At 44.1% G+C, this 25,356-nt stretch overlaps 3 protein-coding genes across 3 annotated transcripts in view; 1 reads left to right on the top strand and 2 right to left on the bottom strand.

The window, feature by feature from the left end:
• Positions 1–25,356, bottom strand: part of LOC110312474 (cytochrome P450 4F5) — a 185,987-nt gene that overhangs the window by 71,705 nt on the left and 88,926 nt on the right. The gene's annotated exons all lie outside the window — the stretch shown is intronic.
• The window catches only part of LOC110284019 (cytochrome P450 4F5-like), an 18,629-nt gene continuing 8,334 nt past the window's right edge, over positions 15,062–25,356 (bottom strand). The window contains exons 7-11 of the mRNA XM_029471380.1: positions 25,098–25,227; positions 15,911–16,044; positions 15,730–15,794; positions 15,475–15,557; positions 15,062–15,239 (exon numbers count right to left, since the gene is read on the bottom strand). Of these exons, the coding sequence (XP_029327240.1) occupies positions 15,062–15,239; positions 15,475–15,557; positions 15,730–15,794; positions 15,911–16,044; positions 25,098–25,227 (590 nt within the window). The remainder of the gene's footprint in view (positions 15,240–15,474; positions 15,558–15,729; positions 15,795–15,910; positions 16,045–25,097; positions 25,228–25,356) is intronic.
• On the top strand, positions 24,341–24,826 carry LOC110283625 (60S ribosomal protein L21-like). Its single transcript, XM_021149012.1, has one exon. The coding sequence runs from the start codon at positions 24,341–24,343 to the stop codon at positions 24,824–24,826; it is 486 nt and encodes a 161-aa protein (XP_021004671.1).

The raw sequence follows: 25,356 nt of genomic DNA, 5'->3' as shown, positions 1-25,356 counted from the left end.
ATTTAGTGAAGTGGTCAGCATAGGCATGGATAGATATAACTGCCGCACAATAATATATACTTGGAAAACCTTCAGGTTCCTCAAAGTTTCAGATTTGGCTGTCTTCTGTGCCTAAGTCTCTCTATGCCTAATGCGTCTAGTATGTCCAAACACATGGACATGCATGCTCCACAACACCAAGTTATTAGACCTGACATTTGGTGTCAATATTCATTCCACCCCTTGAGAAACCCATCTTGGTCAACAGCAGCACAGCAATGAAATTCAAAGGCTTGGACTTGGCCTTATCTTTAAAGAAGCCATCCAAACCCTGCCTGGGAAGGATGTGACCCCTCTCCTGGGATGACAGCATCATTGAGGTCATGCATCATGCTGCAGGCTTTACAGCAGCACATCCCATCTGGGGTGAGATGGCCCAGCAGGTCCATGTGTAGCAGGGGCTCTTTGTTTCTTCTAGATATTAGCATGCTAAGCTCCATGATGGCTTCCAGCAGGATTTAGTTAGAGAGGAGGAAAGGATTTAACATATGTAAATCCCAAGGACCACCTCTAGCTGGCAGCCAGCAACTCAATGCCTCAGACACAGATGAGCTAGATGGTCACATAGATGCAGTATGGAATGGGGAATAAGACCTCTCTCCATAGTGTCCTCTTCATTGCATCTTTGAGCTGATTCCACTTCTGCAAACCCAGATCAGTGTGGACAGCAGACTCCTGTCCTTCCTCTACTACCCATGATACAGACTTCCCTGAAACTCCCACCCAGTTGGACATCATTCTCTTTCTGCAAGTTAACACTCAGCTCCCTCCAAGATGTCCCTGAATTGAGTGTCAACTGATCTGTAGGACAATCAGGTACCATGAGATTCTTAGCCTCCTCTCTCACTTGCTCCTGGCTTCTGGCTCCTTGCCAACAGGTCCAGGCAAGAGGAGAGAGGTACAGGTCTCGCTGGGAACTCTCTGGGGCTGAGCAGGATAGGATGGTGAGTGTCGAAGGTCCAAAAGAAACACATCCAGGCTGGGAGTCTGTCAAAGCAGGAACTCAACTTTATGGCATCAACCACTCACTTATATAAGTTCAGAACATCGGGAGGGAGATTTTTGGTAGGATAAGATGGCAGAAGGCAGGGAAGGGTGACAGAGTGACTGACAGGGCCAAAGGCAAAGTTCTACATCAGCAATGGCAAGGTAAAGGAAGGGCCAAACAGGTCTTGCTGAGTTACCCCAATTTGGAAGTGACTGAGACAGGTCTCAAAACTCGAGCCAGGCTCAGGTTTGTCCTCAAGGCCCAAACCAGAGCCAAAATGGGGCCCAACACCTAGCTAAGATATACTGCCTTTCCACGGGCCCAATAGCAAAGGATCCAGCTGTCCTATTTGCCTTAGTAGTCAACTTGACACAGCCTACAGTCATCTGACAGGACAGCCTTGATTGAAGAATTGCCTAAATCATGACTGAAGGGGATTGTCTTGATTTGTAATTGATGCAGGAGGGCCTAACCCATTGGGCAGCCATCTCTAGACAGTTGGCCCTGTACTGTATACGAAAGTCAGCTAGGCACAGCCCTGTGATTCTGCCTGAGTTCCTTCTCTTACTTCTGTCAATTATGAACTGTGACCTAGAAGTGTAAGATATGATGAGCTCTCCAAGGTTGGCTTTGGTCATAGCATTCATCACAGTGACAGAAGGAAACCAGAACAGCAGCCTACCACTGGCTGCAGTCTCTAAAGTCAGTAGCCACACTAAGCCTTTTCTCATCTCAAGTATGTTGTCACACACACTGTGGAGACAGGCCTAACAGGAGCTCGGGCACCTTCACCTCAGGAACCTCAGGAGTCACCATTTTGCCCACCTCTCACTGTCCTTGTGATCAAATCACTGCTGGTCCATCTTCCTCCGCTCCTTTGCTTGCTCCCCACTGCCTGTCCCACAGGCTCTGCTGATCTACATACTGTATCTGTACGTAAACAACTCTATCTCAAAGAAAGATATCTCTCCCTCCATCCTTTCCTTCCCTCCCTCCTCCCTCCCTCCCTCCCTCCCTCCTCCTAGGTGATTCACTGACAGTTCTGATCCACCTCCTTCAGGAAGGCTCTCTAACCACTCTGTCCAGTCCTTCCTCCTTTGCTTCCATGGCCCAGGTTCCCAAGCCCAAGTCTTGACAGCTGCTGTCAAAGCTGAAGATACATTTCTGAAAGTTGCCCAGGGTCGTGAGGATGACATGCTCAGATATATTCAGGTGGGTTTACCCTCAAGAGATCAAACATTTGACCGGTCATTCGCCTGGCCAAAGAGAGGGGCGTGGCCAATGTTTGGTCTTAGTCCTCAATTCCCTACTCTCTCTTAAACACCTGGACCCCCACAGAACCAACTTCTTCATCCATTCTCTGTTGGCAACCACCTGAATGGTTATTTTGCATGAGAACAGACATTGTAGGGGACTTATGTGCATGGTGTTGGTGCTGTCATTGAAAATCTTCACATAGAGCTTCAGGATGTTGAAATGGAAGGCAGGTATCAGCATGTGACAGTGATGGCTCCACTTGTCACCAGCACTCACCATCTTCTGATGAGGCAGCTAAAGAAACGTGTGAGGACAGTGTCTTCCCCTAACCCCCATTGGTGTCCATTGCTTATGGATACTGTAGGATACCTAGGCATACTCACCTAGTCAGAAAACTGTAGAAGATCACATCTTTCAGCACCACAGCAGCTGACATGAACAAAGACCACTGTGGGACATAGAGAGTCTGGGGACAAACTGTGAGAGTGGATGAAGTCCATCAGCCATGAGTCTGCATTTCCCCTCCAAACTCAAAATGGCTGGAAGGGAACGAAGAACTGAGGAAGTAGTAAGGGGGAGCTAAATGGGAGGGGCCAGACAAGGTAACAACAGTAGGGCAAAGGTACACCCTGACCTGGTACATCATGCTCTAACATGCCTTCACATGGCTTCTACATAGACCAACATGTCTACTGTACTTGAACCAAAAACAACACTCTATAGGCTTTTACAAGGACCTATTGCCCCTCTGACTACACTAAAAATCACTTACATCTCCTAATATAGATGTGGAAAACAGGTCGTGAACACATGATATGACCCAGCCTCAACACACATGACTTGCCCAGCCATGACACCACATTCCATGACATGGTCCAGATATGGCCAGAGGGATCTCAGTGTACCCCAGAGACAGACTTATGATAAGACATGAAAAGTATCTCATTAGTTTATTGTCAGTGTGCACATCTATAATATGTAATCAAGAAGTTGCAACAGGAGAATTGGGAGTTTAAGTTCCCCCTAGGTTAAGTAGCAAGGCCCTGTCTTTAAAAAAATGTCTACCAATATGCTATATGTAGCCCAAGTATTACCATACTGGACCCTGATATCACCTGGATTTACTTAAAATCCTTCTCTAAACAATACTCAGAAAAGGTCTGTCACTTCTCAGAGGGACCCTGGGTCTCACACTATAATGCAAGCCCAAAGAGAAGTCAGATATAACAAACAAGAAAGACAATCCAAACACCTGCTCAAATAGCACCTGACATGCTCAGATGTCAAGGCTGCCAGCTTAGCCAAGGCATGACCTTTTCCATATCATCCCCAGTACAACATATACCAGGTATATAAGGGACCCACAGATACAAGTAAATGTGACCTTTCAGCAGGTGTGGTCACACAGAAGACATCATCAGAATTATGCTCCCGACAAGCTACAAGACCAGAGGTAAATGGGTAATGTTCAGGTATAACAGATTCAGGGGCATAACCAGCATGGCCAGTCTGTCCTGCTCTTGGGGCACATGAGCAGATAGAAGCACAAAAACTTCAGAGGTGGATAAGCAGGGGCTGGTGCAGCATCGAACTGGAGCAGTGTTTAGAGAAGATAGTGTGCAAGACTGAAATGAACCCATGTCACAGAAACCCCTACCCATCCACAGAAAATTTTAGTAATTCTATCCAGCACCGCTTCACGTTCCATACTGACCCCTGCCAGAGCTCCCACCTAGCATCCCTGCGATACAACAGTGTAGTCTCAGTTACCACAACAAAAAGTCATCCCAACTTGAATCTAAAACAACATATTAACCTGGGTTCTCCTCTATCTTATCTTCCCAAAAAGGAATTGGAGTCTGGAGGATGCAGACGTTTGCCCATCATTTCCCATAAGGCATGCAGGGGACTAGGAAATCCATGGCCTGAGTTCTCCTTCCAACTGTTTTGTATCCCCGAGGAATAGCACTAAGAAGATTGCTCTTGAGAAGACTGGGCAGTCGAAGTCACAGAAACTAAACGAGGAATTTGTCTTGTGAATCAGGCCAGAACAATCAACGGAATCACAGAAACTTGGGGAAGGGGGTGGGGAGTTCTCCCATAGAGTTCAACTTCTGGGACTCATTTCAGTACAAAGAAAGACACACCTTGAATGAACAGTGATGCAGAGGAAGGTAAAAGTGAAAGAAAATTGATCCTGGCAATATGGTTTGAGAGATGGATCCAGTTGTGCCTGTAGATGGATCTCCACACTTTCTACAGTCAAGAGATTCCCCTTTTGTCTCTAGACCACATGAAGTTGAGTTTCTACCATTTACAACTGAAAAAGAATTTGGCATCCAAAGAGGGCTGGGGACCTGCCTTTGCAGGTGTCAGAGCCATGGTCTTTTGAGGACACTATCCCTTCCCAAGACAGAAAATGAAACAGCAGGAGAAAGGGAGCCTGCCACACTGTGATGTCTTGGAAGAGATTCCTGAGCAGGACAGCAATGAACATAAGATTACCAAATTATAGAAGAACAGAAAAATCAACCCAGCAGAATTGGGTGGCATTGAAATAGCAGTCCAGATCTTTTACTAGCCACAAGCCTTCTCATTCCTGTGGTCCTGAGGATGGCTCTGCTGATGTCAGGCCTGGGTCTCAGCTGCTTCTGATGTCCATGAGCTATCTTCCCCTGCCTTCAACATTCCTGCACATGGCTCAAGCACCTCTTCCTACAAGAACCCACTAAACACATCCTAGCAGAGAATGTACTTCTCAGCTCAGCTGTGAAGGAAAATGTGCTGTGTGTGAGCTTCCGAGGCCAAGGAAAGGGCTAAGAACCACCAGGGTCCAAAAGAACTGAAGATCCAGGTGGGAACAGCATGACAGTAGAGGAAGAGAGTAACATGGGAGCTGGTAACATCATGGAGAGAAGGAGAGGAAGCCGAGAGAGAGAGAGAGAGAGAGAGAGAGAGAGAGAGAGAGACAGAGACAGAGACAGAGACAGAGACAGAGACAGAGAGACAGAGAGACAGAGAGACAGAGAGACAGAGACAGAGAGACAGAGAGACAGAGAGACAGAGGAGGAAAAGGACTGGACTACTATGGGGGGGGCTCACAGAAACACGGGGGTGGGATTCCCATGCCACAGTCACACCATCAGCTTGTATGGGTAGCTACAGATTTGGCAATGCCAGGGTGGCATGGTTTGAGAATAGAAACCAATGGGATCATTCATAGCATAAAGCCCCAGGGATAGTTTCCCTACCAGCTTAGTGACATCCTTCGTGCCCTCCTCTGAGGAACTTGGAAGAAAAACCAGTTACCTCCAGGTTCACTTAATGAATCAACTTGGGTGAGCAAAGAGATGCTCAGGAAGCTAAGACAACATGGTTTTTGGGTATCTGTGCTCCCGAAGCATTTGCATCAGTAGACAGAGTCAAGATGTCCCACCCTTCACGGTGTGGGTGGCACCATCCAACCCACTGAGAATCCCCATAGAATAATAGATAGAGGGAGGGAAATTTTGCTCTGACTTCCTGAGCTGAGACATCTATCTTCTCCTGCCATCAAACACCATAACTTCAGGTCCTTGAGGCACTGGAATCCAACACTTAAATGTGATCCTTCATGCATCCCTGGATTCTCACTCCTTCCGAGACGGAATTGATCACATCCAAGATTCCTCACAGATTGTACACCTAGGGACCCCTCAGTCTACATAAGTACATAAGCCAGCTCCCATGATACAATATAATGTACCATTCTGCCTCTCCTCTTCTCCATTCTATATTATGTGCATAGATATGTATGAGTATGTGTACATGACTCTATGTACACAATCATTTTATGTTGATGTTTTCATCAAAAGCAGACTGTACAAATGACCTTGATCACCAGGTTGCTATGGAGCCAGAGAATTCCTGTTTTCTATTATATTTACTATGCTCTTCTAAATGTACATAAATGTATGAGAACATACCATGATGTAGTGGGAACAACAGTTAGGTAAGACACATCTTAAGTCTGCATTAAGCTTTGCCATGTAGGTTTGTGTGTCAGTAGACTCTGATGTCAGCACAATGATAAGATTACCTCTAGATAAATTTCTCAGAATGTGTCCTTATCACTATTTGATGTATGGCTCCATGTGAGTGTGTGTAAGTGTGCATGTGTGCTCAGGTATGTGCATGTGTGTATGTGAGAGAGCATGTGTATATGTGTATGCATATGCAATTGAGACAAAGTGGTAGTGCACGCAAGAGCGTGTGTGTGTGTGTGTGTGTGTGTGTGTGTGTGTGTGTGTGTGTGTAAATCATTGGTTCTTTCCTCTGGAAAACCCTAAGATAGTGTCTTAGGGGGCACCAGAAGATCTGTCCTGCAGGCTCTAGAAATGACACAGCCTCTGAAGTGAACCTGTGTCTGGATTTTGCAAGGGTGAAAGGAATCACAGCCTCCCCTTATTCTTGTATGAGTTCTGCATGTTTATCCAGGCCCAGTAGATAAGTTATTCTGACTTCCTACAACACTCTGCCAGGTTCATACCAGGAACCTCCAGTTCTTCCCTTGGGCAAAGGACCACACACCAGGGATCTTTCAGCCTTGGCAGGTTCCAGGGGAGTAGAAGTGACCTCTACATCTCTATTAGGGTGGCAGCTCCCACCCACTAGCACTGGCTGCCCACCACCCTCAGACAGAGCATCCTGAACCTCTGGACACAGCCCACACAGATCCATTTGCAAATGGCTAAGCCATCTAAGTGGGAAGGCAAATGTAAATCAAAGTCCAAAGGGTGGGGTCATGGGAGGGTGAGTGGACAGCTTTTATCCAGGTAGCAAGGCAGGATTCACCATCTATCTTAGGGAAGGAAAGCATGACAAGGAGAAAGGGGCAGTGGGAAGTCAGCCTGCAGCTCTGCTGTAACCCAGCTGAGCCCCGTCTATGTGCAGAGATCAAAGATCAATACTAGTAGAAGAATCAAAATAGTAGAAGATCAGAGACCGGCTTACATTAGAATAATAGAAGATAAAATAAAAAATAAAAAAGGTCCTGGACTTCCTGTCAGGAAGCCTGAAGTCAGCAGATACTGAGGAACTGCCAGGGGTCTTCACTATGTATATCCTACCCTGAGAACATCTCGGTGTCTTCCAGTGTCAAGAAGATAGTTGTAAATGCCATCACAAACTAGGGGTGGGGAGCAGAGGGAGGTGAAAACAAAAGGCACCCCCAAGATCATCAACTAACCCACTCCATCATTCTGAGCTTCATTTCTGCCCCTTAAAAAACCATCCACCTTGACACTCTCACCCATTTGGACACCATACTTACCATGCCCACATGGCCCATAAGCCAGTTCCATTTGGGGATGTGAGGATAATTCCCATAGGCAGCATAGACCTGGATCAGAATGTGAGCCCCAACCAGCATCAGAAACTGTGCTGGTATGCCACCTTAGGCCCCAGTTCCAGCTCTGCTGTGGCATCTTGCTGGGAAGATACACAGAGCATGAGATCCTAAGCCAAAGAAGTAGATAAGGACCTCCAGAGACTCTAAACAGTGAAGCTTGTGAAGCCTGGAAGCAGACCAAGGAGTAAGAAGGAGACATAATGAAACTCAGGTGAAGAGGCAGCAGGAGGAGGAAGAGGAGGAGGAGGAGCACTAAGATGAGATAAACACTAAATGGGGGAGAGGAGGGAAGAGGAAGGAATGACTGGTCAGAATCAAGACCTCCCTAAATTACATAGAAGTTACTAGGAGTTCAGTTATTCAAAAACATTTGTCCCAGTGGTTGCCTGGTTCCCTGCTGCTGCCATGCCTGGTCAGCTGGCTTCCTCACATGTCTAGACTAGGATGGGCCAGTCCTACCACCTCTAGGCTGGCACTTTCTCTCAAGAGTAACAATCCAGTATAACTTTCCCCCTCTTCCTCTGGAATTCTTTTATCACTGATTCCTGACTTGAAGGACGCTGTCTGTAAAAGGCTGGATTTGGCTGACTCAATTCATGCCAAGCTCTTGATGCTCTTTCCATGACTAGGAAAGTGGCCAAGATTGAGGCAGAGCTAGCCTGGCACAGAGAGGAAACAGGGAAGGCTTACCCAGCATGTGCTTGAGTTTGGATCCTTTCCAGTGGAACTTAGGTCACTCCAAGTAATGTGTTTCCAGCACCCCTGTTCCATCCAAGGACATGGTATTCTAAGTAAAAGGGTGAGTTGGGAATCTGAAAGCTAGGAGATGAGAATCTGGCCAACCTGGTCCCTGATCATCTCCTGAGCTCTTGTTCAAGCAGGCTGGGCACCATGCCTGCCTAGATGCTGCCATGCTTCTGCCTTGAGGATACTGGACTGAATCTCTGAACCTGTAAGCCAGCCCCAACTAAATGTTATTTTTATAACAGTTACCTTGGTCATGGTGTCTGTTCACAGCAATAAAACCGTAAGACACCCAACTTACTCCTTGTCAATGGATTTCTCATCCTTGCTTGGGAGTTTCTCAAAGGGGTCTCTAAACTGGCAAGACAAAAGTTAGCATTGTGCAATCTATATAAAATGAAACTTTTTTCTACAGATGGGCAAAACAACAATTCAAAGCCCCAAACCACCATCCCATAATGAATAGTGGTTATGGAGACAACCTAATGAAGCACTCTGAGAGCCTTGTGTTCTGAGCAAGTGTCAGGTGACAAGTTCACAACTAAGACAATACTAAGGTGAACTGTTGATAAGGACAAATACAACATAAAATGATTTTGCTCACTTGTATTATCTGTCTGTCTCATTCTGTGGCATTTCATAAAGTCTCCATGCATTTCCCTCACCTCCAATGAACAAACAATGGAGCTGTTTGGTTTAGCCTGGGACTTAATGGAGAAACGTTCACCCACCTCCTAGGCTATGCCTGCACCCACCTCCTTTATTGGGTGAACAATTGAAATGCACCCAGGAGGTAAACGTGTATAATTTAGTTAGGAAGATAGCTACCTACTCCTCTGTCAAGCTCAATCCTTTCAACCTGTTTATATCTTGTTTACCAAATGGTGCTTATTGTCTTTGATACTCCTGGAAACCCCCAAGAGCTGAGATGTCATGTTTTTATGTATCTGACTCTTTCTTTGGGTTCCAAGGTTTGAATTCCTGGAAGGGGCTCTTCAGCATAGATCTAACTTGTGAATTTTTTCTTGTATCCTGCCAACTGTAAGGAACAGCAAGACACCAAGATCTCTATTGCATCCTCTCTTATAAAAGCCATTTCCCACTGAGCAGCCATCTTAGCATAAAGCCTGTTTTGCTATCTAGAGCAGTGGCCACACAACCTCCCTGGTACCCTGTTGACACTCTCACTCTTTACCTGTTACTCCGACATACAACAGAATTTTAAAAAATATCCTTAGGACATCTACACACTCACACACAGGCCCCCACCCATCATGTAGTCATGCATCCTCATACTACATAGAGGAAGAGTGCCTCACATGATTCCCCCCACAGTCTCCAGACCCAAACTCTTCCTCTTTATAGATGATTCAGCCTTCATTGCATCTCTCAGCACCCCTGTAGGGGCCACACTAGCAGTAACATAGAAGTAGAGTAGAGTAGAGTAGAGTAGAGTAGAGTAGAGTAGAGTAGAGTAGAGTAGAGTAGAGAGTACTCAGCCTTGGTTGCATGTCTCTGTACCCATTTTAGAAGCCAGGTAACCACTGACATAGCAAGAAGGCACATTGTTTCATACCACATAAGGAAAGGTAGCCTATGACACTCCCCACCCCCATAGATATTCCACCCTCAAGCTATTCACCTTCAGTTATGTTTTATTACCCATAGCCAGGACCATGCAATTTCTCCTCACCAATGTCCAATGTGGTGAACCAATGAGTTTTTGTAACTGGGGGTTGAACAAGAGTATGAATGAAGGAACAGGGATGGCTCAAATGCAGCGGCATCATCAGAAAGCTCTCTTCAATGTAGCTGACAGCTCCCAAAAATTACAATCCTGGGTCTCTCTATACAACTGTATGCAGCTACAGCCCAAAAATCTTTATTTCTGCAGTTTTATTGGTCAGAGTCTCTGCCTCCAGCAATGATTTGCATTATTATTATTATTATTATGTTTGGCCTTTTGCTGTGTATTATAATGCTAACTGTGGTCCCCAAGACCTGGTTACCCAAAGACAAGAGACTCTGCATGTAGACCCAAGTGGCTATGTGACCTTGGTAAATTATTTCTGATTGGTAAAAAAAGATGCTGACAGCTAATAGCTGGGTAGAAGAGACATAGGTGGATTTTAGGGTTCCCAGGCCTGTGGGGTCAAGAGAAAACCATGGAGGGGGAGAAAAGGTGAAGGAGGAGAGAGAGCACCATGGGTTAGGAGTCAAGAAAACATGCCCCAAGGTCTGGCCAATTGGAGTTAAAAGCATCCCAAATGAAACATAGTACGAAATACCTCAGGATTGTCGATAGGAACGTAGATTCTGATAACATACAGGGTATATATCTGCCCAGTTCTCATCCTGCTTAAGGCTTATTGAAAATATAAAGGATGTATGTGTCTTTTATCTGGTAACTAAATGGTCAAAGGTGTGGTAGAAACCCTGGATTCAGATTAAAATTTTCTACCACATGTTTTTAAAAAATCAAAAACAAAACAAAACAAAACAAAAAAACCCTGCTGGATAGCAGAACCTTCCAAATTCCTGTTCTCCCCTTTAAGCCTACAGGCGGTCATCTGTTTACCTCACCAGAAGAGGTGTTGCAATTCTGAGCAGAATTCCACACAACTGTCCCGAGGATGAAACTCCAGAAGTTAGGCTCCACAGCAAGGGCAGCCCATTGAGCAATCTTCCCAACCCAACATGCTCATGTTTGTCAGCCATGACCATGCCAATTTATAAACTCTTTGCATTTTAATTAAACAATGATGATTTTATAAACTAGCGTAACTTAGATTTGAGAGTTTTTTATTATTATTATTATTTTATAGATTCGCCTTTCTCACCTTGTCAGTTCCCAATAATGGCTGGCCATGATAGCTACTTATTGATGGCCTGGTGTTCCTTTTTTAAGCATGCAAATTTGCTGTCATCTTTAACAAATTGTGAGATTGAGGCTGGGGAGATGTCTAAGTCAGTGAAGGGCTTGCAGTACAATTGTGAGAAACTAAGTTCAATTCCCAGCATCAATGTTAAAAAAAAAAAAAAAAAAGCTGGGTGGAATGGCATACGCCTGCAACCCTGAGAAGGCAAGATTCTTGAGGCCTGCTGGCCAGCTACTTTAGTGGAATCACCGAATTTCAAGTTTGGTAAGAGACCAACTCTGAGTCCAGAAGCTTGGGATGGAAGTACGGCAACAGGGCTGATTTCAAACAAGGCTTCTAAGGTTACTATGGCTGGGCTGAAACACTAGGATCAAAGCAACTTCAAGAGGAAAGGGTTTATTTGGCTTACAATTCCACATCACTGTCCATCATGGAAGGAGGTCAGGACAGGAACTCAAACAGGTAGAAGCTGATGCAGAAGCCATGAAAGATTCTACTTACTGTCTTACCCTTCATGGCTTGCTCAGCCTGCTTTCACCAGCCCAAGGATGGCACCAACCACCATGGGCTGGGACCTCCACCATCAATCACTAGTTAAGAAATTACCATAGAGATGGATCTTATGAAGGCCTGCTGGGACAGACTCCCAGACTAGGTGTGTAAGAGGAACTTCTCTAATTATTTCCCTAATTGTTGATTGGCTAAATAAAGATGACAGGAGCTAATAGTTGGGTGAAAGAGAAGACAGGATTTCCGGGCAGGACAGGAAGAGATGAAAGGAGAAGACTGGGAGTTGGACCAGGTGGCAGGCCTACAAGGAGCTGCAGACAGGTAGGTTTCTCAGGGCACCGATAGTTCGTGGCCTCTGAAGTTGTGCCTGCAGAGGTCAAGGAAGATGGGACAGAATAGTCTTCGAACAGCCTTTGAGTTACCTGGTCAGTTTTAAACTACAAAAGTCTTTAGTGTTTTCCTTTCACGGGGCTAAAGGGAGTTGGGTGAGACTGGAGTGGCCATTGTGGCACCAGGCAAGCAGCAAGCAGAGACCAGGAGAGCTAGCATGGGAGCTGAGTAAGACCAGGGCAGTCCAGAGAGCCAACCGAAGGGTTGACTGATCGGTGGAGCACAAGTGGTGGCTGTGGTCAAACGCAGGAGGGACAATGCTGAGCATCTTGGCAAGGCCAGCTGGAAAGTGGGCTGCGGTGTGAGAGAGCAATGGCCAGCACCATGACAGCTAGCCGGACCAAGCATGGGTTTCCTAAGTGGATCTAGCTGCGGTGTGATCTCAGAGTTAAGTCGTGAGGGGCAAGGGGAAACGTGCTTTGTAAAATTACCTGGGAGGAGCAGAGATAAGCCGAGCTGTGGGAAGAGGCTCAGAGCAATGGACTACTGGGAAAGGGTACCCTGCAACCTGCTAGGCTGACTGCACCCACACGCCTGTAAGTAACCCCATAAAGCACATTGGTTCGTAAGGTTCGACTTTGGTGGTGTCACTATTTTGATTTGTCATCGTTTCCCTGTCTGGTTTCTTCATATCTCCCCAGGAATTGTGTCACAGAGTGTTTACCACTGACCAAAGTGACAGTTACACCAAAGTACAACTCAGTAAATCAGCAATTTTTTATTGGGGTTACTTGCCAGGGTATTGGCGAGGGCTTACAGAAACAGGGGTAGCTCAAAACACTCCACCCATCACAAAAGGGCAACAACGCAGGAAAACTTTAACCCCGAGCTCACTCAGTCTCCTCCCCAATAGTGGTTTGTTTCTTCTATAAAACTCGAGAAGGGGCTTCAAGAGTCTGGTGAGCCAAGCAGCAGTGTCACGAGCCTTCACTAATAGCACTCAGAAGGCAGAGGCAAGTGGGTCTCTGTGAATTGGAGGTCTACAAGGCAAGCTCCAGGATAAGCAGAGCAACCCTGTCTAGAAACAAACAAACAAGCAAAAACGAATCTGGCTAGGTACATAAGATGCTGTTTGCCTACTGGGCCTCATAAACCTTCCCTCTTCCTCCTGGACTGAACGTGTCAAATAGGAGGAAACTGCCTTAGAACGTCAGGCAGAACGGGAGGGGAAAGACAGTGATCCTTGCAGGGGCAGAATGTTAGAGACCATTCCAACCTCCATCTACCTAGCCTCACTGCCACCTCTGTCCGGTCATCAAGGGCATCAGGTGTCAGGTCTTAGAACTTTCAGAAAAGAGGTATGTGCTCCTCCTGGAATCCCACAGCAGTTCATTACACTAAACCTGGGAAAGCTAGTCTTTTCAAAGCCTGCTGTTCCCAAACTGTTCTGCAAAGGGAGCATTCTCCATGGTCAGGAGGCCAACAGATGACTCTGCAGCCAGTCAGAAACAGGCCTAGCTGTGTTTTTAAGAATTACCCAGGCATCTGTTGTGATCTGTGGAATGCAAAGACCCACACTTCCCCACCCCCTGCATCCGTCCGTCGTCACGATCCTAGGCAGAAGCAAAGGGAAAGGGAGAGTACCTGCACAGGGTCCCCAAGACTTATTTGCTTCAGAGGGACAAAGGACAGGAAATAGGAAACAAAGACAAGGGATAGAGGACAGGGGAGAAGGGGCTGGAAACACAAGAGATGGGAGATGGTTGTTTGTCCCAGAATGGGACAAAGGACTTCTGATAGAGTGGAGACCGATGTAGCCCATAGGCAAATGGCAGTTTATAAAGGTAAATTAAGAAACCCGGTATTAGGATGGAGTGTTTAATTAGACATGTTAATTAGAGGAAGCAAAGAGGGCTTTTTGATTGCTGTACTTCAATCGTGTGATAGCTGCACTTTGGTAGTCAGCCTCAAAAGGAGGAAGTGACCAAGTAAGGGAATAGACCTTGGTGGCTAGCTTTAGGAATGTAGTCTAACAGTTTAGCAAGGCAGAGGGAGTGGGGGAAGGCAAGGCAAGGCCTGCCAGGGCTAGGCTGGCCTCAGACTTTCTATGTATTCCAAGATAGTCTCCAACTCACGATCCCCCTGTCACAGGAACTGGATTTCAGGGTTGAGTCACAGCATCCACCTGACACTGTTTTTAATGGGTTCGTGAGAGGGTGGAGGGATCAAAGCCCAGAAGTGCTACTAGAAAGGAAAATTATAAGATCCCTGTGAACTAAGTGGGGTTCTCAATGAACACGACCCAGGACCCTTAAATGAAGGATTCTGGCAGTGGGACTTTGTTCTCTTTAAGATGCCTTAGTACCTTGGATATTACAAGCCTAGAATGTCATTTAACATGCTTCTCAAAGGTGCCAAGATGGACCTTTTCTGAGAAACCATTTTAGTCAAACTTTATAAGGAACCCCCACCCCACCCCCAGGGGTAGTGTGGCAGCCCACTACTGTGAGTGCAGCACTAAGAAGCCAAAACACTGGAAGAGCGCTTCAAATATAATGAAGAGGAGGAGAAGGCAGAAAAAAGTGGAAAGAGTGCGATTAGGCTTTGTTTCAGTGACTAAAGAGTGCCAAGTGTGCCAGAAACTCGACTCCCTCTCCTAATCTGCTTCAAAATCTACAGTGACTTTAACAGAATGAAGTCCAAGCTTCTACTGGAAAAGAACTCTTAGCATGAAAGCCTTGCTGGGCTAAATCAGCAAACAGGTACTTTGCCTCAAAGACACCAACCCATTCTCTTCAGAGACCATTGCTGATTCTGTGGCCCTCTCGCGCCCCCTGCTGGCGTTCTGTGGAGCCAAGCTAATTCTGAGAACCAGAGAGAACAATTGGAGGGTGGGGTAAAGAAGCCTCAAGGTCAGGTTTGGAGTCATTCAGCACTCCTGCTCAGAGGCTTCACCCGCAGCCACAACCCGCCCTCCGCCCGCAGGATTATCTCTGGCTTCCGGCGTGGCTCCTTGTCATCCGGCAGGATGCGGAAGCGCAGCAGAGTCAGCGCCAGTGCCACCATCATCTCATTCATAGCGAAAGTCTGTCCTATGCAGTTCCTGCGGAGGGACAGGATGGAGACTCTGACTGTGCCGTGCCTAGACAGGAGCTCCTGGACCCAAGCTGACGCAGTCCTGGTCAGCCCTTCAACTTCGAACCCTGGGTTCTGCAGACTTTTGCGCATACTCTGAGCAGAGGGTGGGAAGGAGAACTAGAGCCCAACCATCCCAGCTCCACCCTGCTCCCACGGTCAGCCCCAGAATCCACCCATCACCACAAGCCATCTGGCCTCACCTGGGCCCGGCAGAAAAGGGAATAAAAGCCAGAGGAGGCCTCTTCTGTGCGTTTTCTGGGTCAAAGCGGAAGGGGTCATAGACCTGAGAGGAGGGGCAAGATGAGACTTCTAGGTTGCTTCTTTGGGCACAACCAGCCAGAGCCCCCCCCCACCCCCAAAGTAGACATGGAGACAGGGATGACAGCTTCTTGTTTCAGGTTGGGGCTGCATCCCCTTCCCATGTCCCTCCCAGCAATGCCTGGAGAAGCCCCCACCTCAGGGTCTGGCCAGACTGATGGATTGTGATGAATACCGAAGATGCTGATGACACAGATGTTCCCTGTTGGGTAGGAGGATCCAGTCAGTACTAGCCAGGTCCAAGCTGCCCCTAGAGACCATCACCCTACTCAGATGCTTCCCATTTGCTCCTCCCTTCACCCTTGACTTTCAGGACACCTTTAGGGATGACCCGGCCATCAGGTAGCACAATGTCCTGGGTGCATCGGCGGAGGAGGTCTATGACTGGGGGATGCAGCCGCAGACTCTCCTTGATGCACATGGTCAGGAAGGGTAGCTGGGCCAGGTCGTCCCTAAGGAACACAGCACACAATTATTCAGATGCAAAACAAAGTCTAAGCTCAGCCTCATCAGCATCTGGTTGTATTATAACCACTCGCCTCTCATGCTTAGTCATGGAACAAATTATGTTCTAGATGAATCAAGGATTCTTGCCAGTTCCTTTGTGTGTTTGTGCCTAACTACTAAGAACAACCTTGGACTCCTGTATTTATCATTCCACTTCCCAAGTTTTGATGCCACAGGGGTCAGCTAAGATCCAGGGCCTTGGATCAAAGATTAACACTACTCTTCCCGAAATCTCAAAAACATGGGAAGGGGGAAGCTTAACCTGAAATATTTCTAATTAAAACCTACGGCTCCAAAAATATCCTAAATTGATAAACTTGCTGTGCACAAGCTTAAAAATGTTTATGCAATCAGCTGGATGTAGTGGTTCTCAGGAAAATGGAGGGTGGAAATTCCACAGTAAATAGCCAAGCTAGGCTACAGGAAGCATTTCATCAAAAACCAATTATGTAATAAAGTTTATTTTTAAGGCAAAAATAAAAATCCTTAAAGGCCTATAAGGGTATTTAAATGAATATATGGATCTGCACCCTGGAGCTAAGGCTGTCCCACAACCCTCCAAACCCATATTCCACCAAAGAGAGAGTTGGTCTCCCTAGGAGTGCTGACAGTCCTAAGATCACAGGCTCACAGGCCCACAGGAGGAAAAAGCTCCAGGCAGAGACAGCAAGACCAACTAATACCAGAGGTAACCAGATTTCAAAAGGCAAGAGCAAGAACCTAAGCAACAGAAACCAAGTCTAATGGGCAGCATTATAAACCAGTGCTCACACCACAGCAAGTCCTGGATACCCCAACACACAGCAAAGCAAGATTCAGATTTAAAATCACATCTCATGATGATGATAGAGGACTCTAAGAAGGACATAAATAATTTCGTTAAAGAAAAACAGAACACAGGTAAACAGGTAGAAGCCCTTAAAGAGGAAACACAAAAATCTCTTAAAGAATTAGAGGAAAACCCAACCAAACAGGTGAAGGCATTGAACAAAAGTATCCAGGATCTAAAGATAAAAAAAGAAACAAAGAAAACACAAAGGGAGACAATCCAGGAGATAGAAAACCTAGAAAAGAGATCAAGAGTCATAAATGCAAGTATCACCAACAGAATACAAGAGATAAAAGAGAGACTCTCAGGGACAGACAATACCATAGAAAACACTGACACAACAGTCAAAGAAAATGCAAAATGCAAAAAGCTCCTAACCCAAAACATCCAGGAAATCCAGGATACAATGAGAAGATGAAATCTAAGGATAATAGGTATAGTAGAGAGTGAAGATTCCCAACTTAAAGGACCAGTAAATATCTTCAACAAAATTATAGAAGAAAACTTCCCTAATCTAAAGAAAAAGATGCACATAAACATGCAACAAGCCTACAGAACTCCAAATAGATTGAACCAGAAAAAAAAAAATCCTCCCATCACATAATAATCAAAACACCAAATGCACAGTAAGGGAAAAAGGTCAAGTGATATATAAAGGCAGACCTATCAGAATTACATCAGACTTCTCACCAGATACTCTAAATACAAAAGATCCTGGACAGATAGATACAGATCATAAGAGAACACAAATGCCAACCCAGGCTACTATACTCAGCAAAACTCTCAATTACCATAGATGGAGAAACCAAGATATTCCATGACAAAAACAAATTTATACAACATCTTTCCAAAATCCCAGCCCTATAAAGGATAATAGATGGAAAACTCCAACACAAGGAGGGAAACTACACCCTAGAAAAAGCAAGAAAGTAATCTTCTTTCAACAAACCCTAAAGAAGACAGCCACACAAACATAATTATGTCTCTAACAACAGAAATAACAGGAAGAAACAATCACAATTCCTTAACATCAATAGACTCAATTCCCCAATAAAAAGACATGGACTAACAGACCGGATACATAAACAGGACCCAACATTATGCTGCATACAGGAAACACACTTCAGTGACAAAGACAGACATTACCTCAGAATAAAAGGCTAGAAAACAATTTTTTAAAGCAAATGATCCCAAGAAACAAGCTGGAGTAGCCATTCTAATATCAAATAAAATCAACTTTCAACCAAAAGTTATCAAAATGGATAAGGAAGAACACTTCGTACTGGTCAAAGGAAAAAACTACCAAGATGAACTCTCAATTCTGAACATCTGCACTCCAAATGCAAGGGCACCCACATTTATAAAAGAAACTTTACTAAAGTTGAAAGCACACATAACACCCCACACAATAATAATGGGAGACTTCAACACCTCACTCTCAGCAATAGACAGTTCATGGAAACAGAAACTAAACAAAGACATAGTGAAATGAACAGAAGTTATGAACAAAATGGTTCTAACATATTTATAGAACATTTCATCCTAGAGCAAAAGAATATACCGTCTTCTCAGCACCTCATGGTACCTTCTCTAAAACTGACCATATAATTGGTCATAAAACAGGTCTCAACAGATACAGAAAGATTGAAATTATCCCTTGCACCCTATCAGATCACCATGAACTAAGGCTGGTCTTAAATTCCAACAAAAACAACAGAAGACACACAAACACATGGAAGCTGAGCAACTACTCAATGATAACTTGGTCAAAGAAGAAAGAAAGAAGAAAGAAAGAAAGAAAGAAAGAAAGAAAGAAAGAAAGAAAGAAAGAAAGAAAGAAAGAAAGAAAGAGGGGGGAGGGAGGGAGGGAGGAAGGAAGAAAGAAAGAGAGAGAAAGAAAGAAAGAGAGAGAAATTGAAGACTTTTAAAATTTAATGAAAATGAAGACACATCATATCAAAACCTATAGGACACAATGAAAGCATTGCTAAGAGGGAAACATAGCTCTAAGTATCTCTAAAAAGAAACTGGAGAGAGCTTACACTAGCAGCTTGACAGCACACCTGAAAGCTCTAGAACAAAAAGAAGCAAATGCACCCAAGAGGTGTAGACAGCAGTAAATATTCAAGCTCGGGGCTGAAATCAACCAAATAGAAACAAAAAGAACTATACAAAGAACCAACAAACCTAAGAGCCAGTTCTTTGTGAAAATCAGCAAGACAGATAAACACTTAGACTAACCAGACAACACAGAGAAAGTATCCAAATGAATAAAATTAGAAATAAAAAGGGAGACAACAATGGAAACCAAAAATGGAAATCCAAAAAATGATCATATCCTACTACAAAAGTTTATACTCAACTAAATTGGAAAATCTGGATGAAACGGACAATTTTCTAGACACACACCAGGTGCCAAAGTTAAAACAGGATCAGATAAGCCATTAAACAGTCCCATAACCCCTAAAAAAAATAGAACCATCATTTAAAGTCTCCTAACCAAAAAAAAGTCCAGAACCAGATGGGTTTAGTACACAGTTCTATCAGACCTTTAAAGAAGAACTAATACTAATACTCTTCAAACTATTCCACAAAGCAGAAACAGAAGGAACACTACCCAATTCATTGTATGAAGCCACAATTATGCTTATACCTAAACCACACAAAGACCAAACAAAGAAAAAGAACTTCAGACCAATCTCCTTTATGAATATCGATGTAAAAATACTCAATAAAATCCTTGCAAACCGAATCCAAGAACACATCAAAATGATCATCCATCATGACCAAGTAGGCTTCATCCCAGGGATGCAGGGATGGTTTAATATATGGAAATCCATCAAAGTAATTCACTATATAAACAAACTCAAAGACAAAAACCACATGATCATCTCTTTAGGTGCTAAGAAAGCATTTGACAAATCCAACACCTGTTCATGATAAAAGTCTTGGAAAGATCAGGAATTCAAGGCCCATACCTAAACAAAGTAAAAGCAATATACAGCAAACCAGTATCCATTATCAAACCAAATGAAGAGAAACTCGAAGCAATTTCACTAAAATCAGGGATTAGGAAAGGCTGCCCACTCTCTCCCTACCTATTCAATATAGTACTCAAAGTTCTAATTAGAGAAATTAGACAACAAAAGGAGGTCAAAGGAATACAAATTGTAAAGGAAGAAGTCAAAATATCACTATTTGCAGATGATATGATATTATGCTTAAGTAACCCCAAAAATTCCACTAGTGAACTCCTAAAGCTGATAAACAACTTCAGCAAAGTGGCTGGATATAAAATTAACTCAAACAAATCAGTAGCCTTACTCTACTCAAAGGATAAACAAGCTGAGAAAGAAATTAGGGAAACAACATGCTTCACAGTAGTCACAAATGATATTACATACCTTGGTGTGACTCTAACTAAGGAAGTAAAAGATCTGTATGATAAGAACTTCAAGTCTCTGAAGAAAGAAATTGAAGAAGATCTCAGAAGATGTAAAGATCGCCCATGCTCATGGATTGGCAGGATTAATATAGTCAAAATGGCCATCTTGCCAAAAGCAATCTACAGATTCAATAACCTGCCTACGAGAAATCAAGCTCAATCCTTTGGGGACATCACAATTCCAACTCAGTTCTTCATAGAGTTAGAAAGACCAATTTGCAAATTCATCTAGAATAACAACAACAACAACAACCAGGATATTGAAAACTTATTCTCAAAACAAAAGAACCTCTGGGGGAATCACCATCCCTGACCTCAAGCTTTATTAAAGAGCACTAGTGATAAAAACTGCATGGTACTGGTACAGAGACAGGCAGGAAGATCAATGGAATAGAGTTGAAGACCCAGAAATGAACCCACACACCTATGGACACTTGATCTCTAACAAAGGAGCTAAAACCATCCAGTGGAAAAAAGACAGCATTTTCAACAAATGGTGCTGGCTTATCTGGCGGTTATCATGTAGAAGATACAGAAAATATGTTACGTTTATACAATGGAGTACTACTCAGCTATTAAAAACAATGAGTTCATGAAATTCTTAAGCAAATGGATGGAATTAGAAAACATCATACTGAGTGAGGTAATCCAGTCACAAAAGAGCACACGTGGTATACCCTCACTGATAAGGGGATATTAACCCAAAAGCTCGGAGTACCAAGATACAATTCACAGACCATATGAATCTCAAGAAGAAATAAGACTAAAGTGTGGATGCTTCATTCCTTCTTAGAAGGAGGAACAAACTACTCAAGGGAGGAAATATAGAGACAAAGTGTGGAACAGATATTGAAGGAAAGGCCATCCAGAGACTGTTCCAGCTGGGGATCCATCCCACATATAGATACCAAACCCAGACACTATTGCAGATGCAAAGAAGTGATTGTTGACAGGAGCCTGGTATAGGTGTCTCCTGACAGGCTCTGCCAGAGTCTGGCAAATACAGAAGCAGATGCTCCCAGCCAACCATTGGTCTGATCATGGGGTCTACAATGGATGGGTTAAAGAAAAGACTGAAGGATCTGAAGAGGTCTGCAAACCATAGGAAGAACAACATTATCAACAAACCAGACCCCCCAGAGCTCCAGGGACTAAACCAAAGAGAGACACATAGAGGGACCCATGGCTCAAGCCGCATATGGAGCACAGGATGGCCTTGTCAGTCATCAATGGGAGGAGAGGCCCTTGATCCTGGGAAGGCTCAATTCACCGGTGTAGGAGAATGCCAGGGCAGGGAGGTGGGAGTGGGTGAGTGGGTGAGCACCTTCATAGAAGCAGGGGGAGGAAGGATAGACTAGGGAGCTGCTGAGTAGGAAACCAGGAAAAGGTATAACATTTGAAATGTAAATAAATAAAATATCCAATAAAAATAAAATAATAAAATAAAAATAAATGAATATATGTACTCAGTAGCAGAGTGGCAATGGGGAATGGGCCATCAGGCTGGCCTCTAACTCAGAAATCTGCCTGCCTGTGTTTCCAGGGTGCTGGAATTAAAGGTGTTCACTGCCACCACCTGGCTAGTCCTTTCTATATTAACATTTTTCCATATTATCCAATAACATTTAGCTGGGTTTTCTTGTCCCTTAAAATGCATTTTTAAATATTTCCATACATGTATGTAATGCATATTGATCATAATCACCCTCCATTATTCTCTCATCCCGTTCCCACACTGCTTGAAACCACTTTGTCCTCCTATCCCATCTCCCTTCTATTTTGATGTCTTTTCTGATCATGACCTCATGAAGTAAACTAATGTTTCTTGAATAAGCATGAGTGGTGAATGATGTGTGTGTGTGTGTGTGTGTGTGTGTGTGTGTGTGTGTGTGTGTGTGTGAATTTGTGCCTGACAATGTTTTCCCAGGACTGGTTTTCCCAGGGCCCCGCATTATAAGCAAATGTCCCCCACTAACTGCATCCCACTTAACAACTTTATTCTAGTTAGAAGAATGAATATCTAGTGAAGTTAAAGCTGGCACTGGAAAGTGGTTTTAAAAATAAAAGATGGAGATGTCCCTCAACAGAGGAATGGATACAGAAAATGTGATTGGTACATTTACACAATGGAGTACTACTCAACTATTAAGAACAATGAATTTATGAAATTCTTGGGCAAATGGATGTATCTGGAGGATATCATCCTTAGTGAGATAACCCAATCACAAAAGAAGTCACTAGATATGCACTCACTGATAAGTAGATATTAGCCCAGAAACTTAGAATACCCACAATACAATTTGCAAAACACAAGAAAATCAAGAAGGAAGACCAACATGTGGATACTTCATTCCTCCTTAGAACAGGGAACAAAATACCCATGAAAGGAGTTACAGAGACAAAGTTTAGAGCTAAGATGAAAGGATAGACTATACAGAAACTATCCCACCTGGGGATCTATCCCATGATCAGCCAACAAACTCAGACACTATTGCACATGCCAGCAAGATTTTGATGAAGGGACCCTGATATAGTAGTCTCGTATGAGGCTATGCCAGTGCCTGGCAAATACAGAAGTGGATGCTCACAGTCATCTATAGGATGGAACACAGGGCTCCCAATGGAGGAGCTAGAGAAAGTACCAAGGAGCTGAAGGGGTCTGCAACCCTATAGGTGGAACAACAATCTGAACTAACCAGTACCCCCAGAGCTCGTGTCTTTAGCTGCATATGTAGCAGAAGATGGCCCAGTCGACCATCACTGGGAAGAGAGGCCCCTAGGTCTTGCAAACTTTATATGCCCCAGTACGGGGGAATGCCAGGGCCAAGAAGTGGGAGTGGGTGGGTAGGGGAGCAAGGCAGGGGGAGGGTATAGGGAACTTTCAGGATAGCATTTGAAATATAAATAACGAAAATATCTAATAAAATAAAATTTAAAAAATAAAAGATGGAGCCAATCTAACACTCACTAAAACTTATTACAAAACTATAATAATAAAAATGGAAACATTTTCTTAAAAACTACTTTATTCATGAGGCCTGTGGAACACAGAGCTGAGGCAGGCACAAGAAGACAATACACACACCGTAGAGAAGTAGAGATGTGGTTTTGAGGAAGATGTTAAGAAAACTAGCAATTAGCAACAAAAATAACTCAATGGAGCCAGGGAAAGAAATCCAGGACTGGAGAGGTAGAGGCAGGAGGGTCGAGATCAAAGTTAATCTCCGCTAACGAGTGAGCTGGAGGCTGTCACGTCCAAGCAGGCAGCTGTCTCAATAGATACATAAATAAAACAAATGCTTGCACATTGTGATGGCACACACCTTTAAACCCAGAACTTGGGAGGCAGAGGAAGGCAAATCTCTAATAAGACTTTGAGACCAGCCTGGTCTACACAGTGAGTTCCAGGTGAGCCAGGGCAACACAATATGACTCTATCTAAAAACAGAACAAAACAAAAAATTCTTGGCCCCTCCAAATATAGGGTAGATTCTCCAATACATCGAAAACACTAAAACAGTGAGTAAATTATATCATTCCAAACATTTGTCATTTCTGCAAGATGAGTCTAAAAAAATCCTTTCCCCCCACTTGGTATTTTGTTTTAAGATTTATTTATTTATTTATTTGTTTGTTTGTTTGTTTGTTTGTTTATTTAATATATATGAGTATGCTGCTGCTGACATACCAGAAGAGGGCATCAGATCCCATGACAGACCATGGTGAGCCACGATGTGGTTATTGAGAATTGACCTCAGGACCTGGAAGATCAGCTTTGGTATTTTGAAATGTATAAAATATTACTAAAAACTTGACAAGATACACCCTGGGATTGCAAAAGGATTGAAAAAGAGGTGTCTATAAACTACAAGAGAAGAAGGGAACAAAAGCCAGAAGGAAATTCACAAGATGGGAGGAGAATCAAGAAAATCAAATTGGGGCAGCCATCTTCCAGTAACTCGCCAAAATGACAAACACAAAGGGAAAGAGGAGAGGCACCCGGTACATGTTCTCTAGGGCTTTTAGGAAACATGGCGTTGTTCCTTTGGCCACATACATGCGAATCTACAGGAAGGGTGATATTGTAGACATCAAGGGAATGGGCACTGTTCAAAAAGGAATGCCCCATAAGTGCTACCACGGCAAAGCCGGAAGAGTCTACAATGTCACCCAGCATGCCGTGGGCATCATTGTCAACAAGCAGGTTAAGGGCAAAATTCTGGCCAAGAGGATCAATGTATGGATTGAGCACATCAAGCACTCAAAGAGCAGAGATAGCTTCCTGAAGTGGGTGAAGGAGAACAAACAGAAGAAAAAAAAAAAAGCCAAAGAGAAGGGCACCTGGGTGCAACTGAAGCGCCAGCCTGCGCCACCCAGAGAAGCACACTTTGTGAGGACTAATGGAAAAGAGCCTGAGCTGTTGGAGTCCATTCCATACGAATTCATGGCCTAATGTACACAAAGAAATAAAATACCAGCACCAGGAAAAAAAAAAAAGAAAAAAAAGAAAACCAAATTGGGTTTGAAAACTCTATAACAAAACCTAATTTGCTATGTGAGACATAATTATCTAAAGGAAGATGTCCAAACTAGGCATGTAATTCCTAAAAGCATGGGGGTTAAGACTTTGTAATCCAACCTGAGCTACACAGGCACACCCTGTAAGAAAGGCAGCAACGAACATGATGACCAGAAGCTCCAAGAGCAGAGACTATCATGCTCACCATTCAATCTCCTCAGGCTCTCGATCCCTCAGTAGCTCCTGCACCTCCTGCCTGCAGCGCTCCTGGAATTCCGGGTGCCTTGCCAGGTTGTACAGGATCCAGGAGAGTGCACTGGCTGTGGTGTCATGGCCTAAAGGGTAGAGAGACAAGCAGGGTTGTGTCCCTGGCCTGTTTCAGCCAAATGGGGCACTTGTATCCAGACAGAATGACTCCAAAAAGGGATGGATGGAAAGAAAGAATGGAGGGAGTCTAGGTCTCC

Source organism: Mus caroli, chromosome 17, assembly GCF_900094665.2.
Source record: "Mus caroli chromosome 17, CAROLI_EIJ_v1.1, whole genome shotgun sequence".
Classification (NCBI taxonomy): Eukaryota; Metazoa; Chordata; class Mammalia; order Rodentia; family Muridae; genus Mus; species Mus caroli.
This window is presented reverse-complemented; position numbering and strand designations above follow the sequence as displayed.

Coding starts and splice junctions, on each gene's coding strand:
- LOC110283625 (XM_021149012.1), top strand. CDS start 24,341: ATGACAAACACAAAGGGAAAGAGGAGAGGCACCCGGTACATGTTCTCT.